Source organism: Aptenodytes patagonicus, chromosome 1, assembly GCF_965638725.1.
Source record: "Aptenodytes patagonicus chromosome 1, bAptPat1.pri.cur, whole genome shotgun sequence".
Classification (NCBI taxonomy): domain Eukaryota; kingdom Metazoa; phylum Chordata; class Aves; order Sphenisciformes; family Spheniscidae; genus Aptenodytes; species Aptenodytes patagonicus.
In genome coordinates, this window is record NC_134949.1 from 44048 (window position 1) to 50169 (window position 6122).

The window sequence follows — 6122 nt, forward strand, 5'->3', positions numbered from 1 at the left end:
AATCGGAAAGCGCGCCCGGCGATGAGGTGGCGAAGCGCGGCCAATGGGCGTGAGCGGCAGGGATGCGGCGGAACGTGGAGGTGAAGGCGCGGCTCAGGGCGCCGGCGGCGGCGCGGGGCGCGGCCGAGCGGCTGGGAGGACCGGCCCGGGGCCAAGTTCAGGGCCAGGCCCGGGGCCAAGCCCAAGTCCTGGGCCAGGCCGACACCTTCTTCCGCGTCCCGCGGGGCCGCCTCAAGCTGCGTCGCACCCCAGTGAGTGCGGGGGACCGGGATGGGGGACCGGGGGGGGGGTGTCCCCGGGCAGTAGCTGGGGGTGCTCGGGCCTTGGGGAGGGGCGGCCTGTGGGCCCGGCCTGGCCTGCCTGACCCTGACCCTGCCTGACCCTGACCTGGCCTGCCTGACCCTGATTCTGCCTGACCCTGACCTTGACCTGGCCTGCCTGACCCTGACCCTCACCCTGACCCTGCCTGACCCTCACCCTGCCTGACCCTGACCCTGTCTGACCCTGACCTTGACCTGGCCTGCCTGACCCTGACCCTGCCTGACCCTGATCTTGACCTGGCCTACCTGATCCTGACCCTGACCCTGACCCTGCCTGACCCTGGCCTTGACCTAGCATGCCTGATCCTGACCTTGACCCTGACCCTGCCTGACCCTGACCTTGACCTAGCATGCCTGATCCTGACCCTGACCCTGACCTGGCCTGCCTGACCCTGACCCTGCCTGACCCTGACCCTGCCTGATCCTGACCCTGACCCTGACCCTGACCCTGCCTGACCCTGACCCGTCGCCTTCCCAGGACGGGCGGGGGGAGCTGATCTTCTACGAGCGCCCCGACGCCGCCGGTCCCAAGCTCTCCTGCTTCAGCGTCACCCCCACGGATGATCCCGATGGCCTGGAGGTGAGCACTGGGGGGGGCGGGGGCCCAGGAGAGCATGCCCGGGGGTGCTGGCCGCTCCCCACCGTGGGGCTGCGTGGGGCACCCGGCACCTGTGGCCCGGCCAGGGCCTCGCTGGGGGCTTGTGCCCTCGGCTTTGCCGCCTGGCATGGCCCGGCGCTGTGGCTGCCCCTTCCCGGGGTGGCTGCCGGCCGCGGGCAGCTCCTCTCTCGGTGCGCAGGCGGTGCTGGCACAGGCGCTGGGTGTGCTGGGCGTGGTGAGGAAGGAGCGCCTCCTCTACCTCGTGGGACAGACCCGGGTGCACCTGGACAGCGTGGAGGGGCTGGGGGACTTCCTGGAGCTGGAGGTGCGTGGGGCACGGCTGGCGCGCGGGTGCCGGCTCCGCGGCGCCCCAGGGCTCACCCTCCCCGTGCCTGCAGGTGGTGCTGACGGAGGAGCAGACGGTGGAGGACGGCGAGCGCGTGGCCCGCCAGCTGATGAAGGAGCTGGGGATCGAGGAGGAGGACCTGATCTCCGGGGCCTACCTGGATCTTCTCCTGGCCAAGGGGGAGTCGGGCTCGTGAGGGCTCGCTGGTGTCCCTGTGCCAGGGGCAGAGCCCCCTCACTGCCACCCCTCACCCGGGCTGTGACAGCTCGCCTGAGTGCAGCAGGGACAGGGCCAGCCCACCCCACGGGCGGCTGCTGCCCCGTGCCCTTTGCTGCACAATAAAAGCTGGGGACAGATGGCGTCTGTGCCTGGGACCGGCCGCTCCGGTGGGCGCTGGGGCCTCGGTGCCAAGGTCAGGGCACCCACGGTCGCCCCTTGCCGCCCCCCCCCGTGCCGGCAGAAGAGCCGGGCTGCAGCAGGGAGAGGGGAGCCAGCCCTGGGGCGGCTCCGAGCTCTCCTCCCATGGGGCGCGGGGCCCTGGGGAAGGGGCGCAGGAGGGGCTGGCTTGGCTGCGAGGGGAGGGAGAGGGTTGTGATGGGCAGCAGCGCTCAGCCCTGAGCCGGGATTGCGTCCTCTCCCCACACTCGGCACCAGCCGGGGCCATGGGCTGTGCCGAGAGCGGAGCCCAGCGGTGCCGTGGGCAGAGGGGGGGCTCCAGGCTGCTGCGGCAGCAGATGGGTCAGCGGGGAGGGCTGGGGGGGGGGCTGGAGGTATCTGTGCTGCTGTGCCATCTGCCTGCTGCCAGCCAGCCGGCGCGCGGGTCCCCTAAGCTGCTGTTGTGGCTGCCTGATCCTGCCCAAGGGGGGGAGGCCGGGCAGGGCTGGGGGGCCGGGCGGGCGCTGGAGGGTCTGTGGGGCGGCACGGCCGTGCAGGGGAGGCAGCGGCTGGGGCCTGGGCAGGGCTCACCCGTGCGGCCAACACGGGTCTGGGGCCAGAGGGCCAAGGGGCAGGGGCTGCCGGGGCGGGGGCTGCTGCCTGTGCTGCTCCTCTGCCCCCCCCCCACCCCCCCCGAGGCTGGGAACTGCGAGCTCGGCAGAGACAGGGCTCCGGGGCCCTGCCCAGCCCCGTGCACCCGGCAGCAGCCGCTCGTGCCGAGTCTATCCACCTGTGCTGTAGCCCCTGCCTGCGGTGCCAGAGCCCCACGGCAAGGGACGCCAGGAGAGAAAAGGCCCGTGGGGAGCCGTGGGCAGGAGCAGGCAGCGAGGCTGTGCCTGGCGACCGGTGGAAGGGGAATGGCCGCAGCCCCTGCTCTGCCCGGGAGTCTCTGTGCTCCTGTCCCCAAACCCACCCCATTAACGGGGCGCTGCTGAGCCCCTCGTTTGCCGGCTGCGTTTCCCAGGGGAGCGTGTGAGCTTCACGGGGGAGGGCGTCTCCTCTGACAGCCTCCTCCCCGGGAGCCCACATCTTGGCCATGCCGTGGGGTCAGCCTTTCCCCAGCCGCTGCGCCCAGGGCCCTTCGCAGCCCGCACTGCGCCCGCCTGCCGTCTCCAGCCAGAGACCACGTGCGACTCCCGGGAGGTAACAGCCCTGTCCCGGGAAAGCGTCTCCCCTTCCCGCCCGTCTGCCCCAGGGAAGCCACAGGCGGGGAGCGGGGTCGCTGGGGGCTCACTGCAACCGTTCTGGGGGCACAGCCCAACCAGCACCGTCTCGTGCTCCCTGAGCCCCGTGGAGCTGGGAAGGGGCGCCCACCCCTGACCAGGGACCCGGTGCAGAGCACGGGTGTCTGTCTGCGCCGTGGAAGGCCGGTGGGACGGGAGCCGGTGCAGGCATTGCCTGCTGGTGGCAGAAGGATAGGTGGTGACTGCCCGGTGTCCCGCTGCTGCCCTGGTGTTGTCCCGCAGGATAGGCAGTGCCCTGCGGGCAGCTGCTGCCTGCAGCATCAAAAAAACCCCTTGGGTTCAGCCAGCTGCCCTCACGGGAGCCGTTCCCCGAGCGGGTCTGCTCTGCCTGCGAGCTGGGGGGGGGGGTTACCTGCACGGATACCTGGGGGAGCTGTTTCTCCTGCACCCCCGAGCATCCCCTGGGATGGGCTGAGCGGGTGGAGAGGCAGGGCCAGCACCCCTCCAAAGGCTGAGGTCTCAGGGTGCCCCCCGGAGAGCTGTCCCCCTGCGCGCGCTCTGCAGTGGCACAAAGCTGGCCTTGGTCTCGCCTGGGGCTTCTCCGTCAGTCGGGAGGTGTGGGTGGCTGGGATGTGACGGGGCAGAGGGGGCTGTGAGGAGCTGCAGGACCCCGCCGGGCTCAGCGCCTCACCGGGGCCGGCACAGGCCCTGCAGTGCAGTTCTGCAGGGGGTGGGGGGGGTAATGGGGGGCACTCAGGGACCCACCGACCCCTGGGGCAGCACGGGGGTGGGCAGAGGGCAGCCGTGCTGGTCCCAACCCTCTGTCCAGGGGGCCCTGGGGCTGCCCGGGGCTGCAGGGAGTGGTTGGAGAAGGGGAACCCTATGATGGGTCCCCAGGGCCCAGCACAGGGCCATGGCACGGCCGGCCGGCCGGGGGGAGCACGGCCCAGCCCTGCCGTGAGCCAGTCCCCGGTAGAGGCCAAGGAGCCATGAAGAGGGGCTGGGGCACCAGCCCCCCCCTTTCCCCACTGCCTTTGGACCCCCCCCCAATGCAACCTGTTCCCCAGTGCATGGATTCCCTCACTGCCTCCATGTCCTCACGGGCCCTTGCTGCCTCTCTGACCCCACCGCCTCCAGTGCCCCCAGCAGCTCCTGCCCCCCCTGCATCCTGTCGCCCACTGCATGGCCCCCCCAAACAGACTGACTCGTGGGACCTACTGTCCCCTACAGCCTTCTGTGCCCCACCACCTCTGGGCCCTCTCCCTTGCGCAGACCTCCCCCGCCTCCGTGTCTCCCTCTCTCTGTGCCCCCACCATTTTCCAGCCCCCCCGGTGCAAATTGTCCTCACCGCCCCCTCGCCCCCCTCGCTGTATCCTCCTGCTCCCCAATGCAAGGACACCCCCCACCACCTCCAAGTCCTGCAGGGCCCCTTGCAGCTTCTAGAACCCCTCGCTACCTCTCGGCCCCCATTTCACCCTGTCCCCTCAATGCACAGACCCCCAAAAGCCTCCTCAGCACCCACTGCATCTCCCATCCCACTATGTGACCCCCCTCCCCCCCCCACTGCCTCCTGGACACCCCACTGCACCCCACTCCCCAAAGCACGGACCTGCACTCCTCCTGGACCCCCATTGTATCCCCCCCCCCCCAGTGCACACACACCCCCCCCCGCTGCCTCGTTGACCTCCACCATCTCTTGCCCCCCCATTGCTCTCTGCCCCCAAAGCAGAAACCTCCATCATCTCCTGGATCCCCCCCCGTCCCTGTCCCCCCCCCCCCCGTGCCTTCAGCACCGGGCCCGGACAGCCCCGGCCCGTCAGCACCGGGGCCCGGACAGCCCCGACCCGTCAGCACCGGGGCCCGGACAGCCCCGACCCGTCAGCACCGGACAGACAGTCCCGGCCCGTCAGCACCGGACGGCCCCGGCCCATCAGCACCGGACAGACAGCCCCGGCCCGTCAGCACCGGGGCCCGGACAGCCCCGACCCGTCAGCACCGGACAGACAGTCCCGGCCCGTCAGCACCGGGGCCCGGACGGCCCCGGCCCGTCAGCACCGGACGGCCCCGGCCCGTCAGCACCGGACAGACAGCCCCGGCCCGTCAGCACCGGGGCCCGGACAGCCCCGGCCCGTCAGCACCGGACAGACAGCCCCGGCCTGTCAGCACCGGACAGACAGTCCCGGCCCGTCAGCACCGGACGGCCCCGGCCCGTCAGCACCGGACAGCCCCGGCCCGTCAGCACCGGGGCCCGGACGGCCCCGGCCCGTCAGCACCGGACAGACAGCCCCGGCCCGTCAGCACCGGACGGCCCCGGCCCGTCAGCACCGGGGCCCGGACAGCCCCGGCCCGTCAGCACCGGACGGCCCCGGCCCGTCAGCACCGGGGCCCGGACAGCCCCGGCCCGTCAGCACCGGGGCCGGGACAGCTCCCGCCGCGCGGCCCCGGGGCCGCCTCTGCCCGCCCAGGCCGGGCTTGCGCCGCCTCCACCTCCCTATACGGCTCCCTGCCCCCTCTTACAGCTCCCTATAGACCCCCTGCCCCTCCCTATACGGCCCCTGCACCGTCCCGCCCCTCCCTGTACACGCCCTGCCCCTCCCCTATAGCCCCCTGTGCCCCCCTGCACTTCCCTATACGGTTCCCTGCACGTCCCTGCGCAGCCCCCCCTCCTATACATCCCCCTACATCTCCCTATAGGGTCCCCCGCAGAGCCCCCCGTGCAGCTCTGCCCCTCCCCTGCACGGCCCTGCGCCCCCCCGCACAGCCCTATGCATTTCCACGCACAATGCCCCCGTGTGCCACCCAGTCCCTGTCCCCCCTTATACAGCCCCCGCGCCTCTGTGCAGACCCCCGCTTCCCCACTCCTCCCGGCCCCCCCTATATAGCCCCAGCCCCCCTCCATAGGGAACCGCCAGCACCTTCCTGCTCCCCCTCTATACAGCCTCCCCCCGGCCCCCTCCTCACACAGCCCCCGCTCCCCTCCCTATACAGCCCCCAGCCCCGCTCTGCTCCCCTCCATACAGCCCCTCTCTACACAGCCCCCTCCCCCTCCAGAGAGCCCCCCGTCCCCCTCCCTGTTCGGCCATCAGCCCCTTCCCGCTCCCCCCCCCCCAGCCCCCCTCCCCTCCCTAGAGAGCCCCCAGCTCCTCCCCGCTCCCCTCCAGACAGCCCCCCCCGCCTATACCATCCCCCGATCCCCTCCCTATACCACCGCCCGCCCCCCTCCCTACACACCCCGCCCC

At 72.1% G+C, this 6122-nt stretch overlaps 1 protein-coding gene across 1 annotated transcript; it reads left to right on the plus strand.

Moving 5' to 3' along the window:
• Positions 1-62: 62 nt before the first annotated feature.
• LOC143155595 (uncharacterized) lies at positions 63-1618 on the plus strand. The gene is made up of 4 exons (XM_076328566.1): positions 63-251; positions 799-900; positions 1118-1243; positions 1317-1618. The coding sequence occupies exons 1-4, from the start codon at positions 63-65 to the stop codon at positions 1458-1460; spliced, it is 561 nt and encodes a 186-aa protein (XP_076184681.1). The 3' UTR covers positions 1461-1618.
• Positions 1619-6122: the final 4504 nt, after the last annotated feature.

Excerpts from the sequence above, each read along its gene's own strand:
- LOC143155595 (XM_076328566.1), top strand. The coding sequence starts at position 63 with ATGCGGCGGAACGTGGAGGTGAAGGCGCGGCTCAGGGCGCCGGCGGCG. Across the intron at positions 252-798 it reads TCAAGCTGCGTCGCACCCCA|GACGGGCGGGGGGAGCTGAT; the intron begins GTGAGTGCGGGG and ends TCGCCTTCCCAG. Across the intron at positions 1,244-1,316 it reads GGGACTTCCTGGAGCTGGAG|GTGGTGCTGACGGAGGAGCA; the intron begins GTGCGTGGGGCA and ends CCGTGCCTGCAG.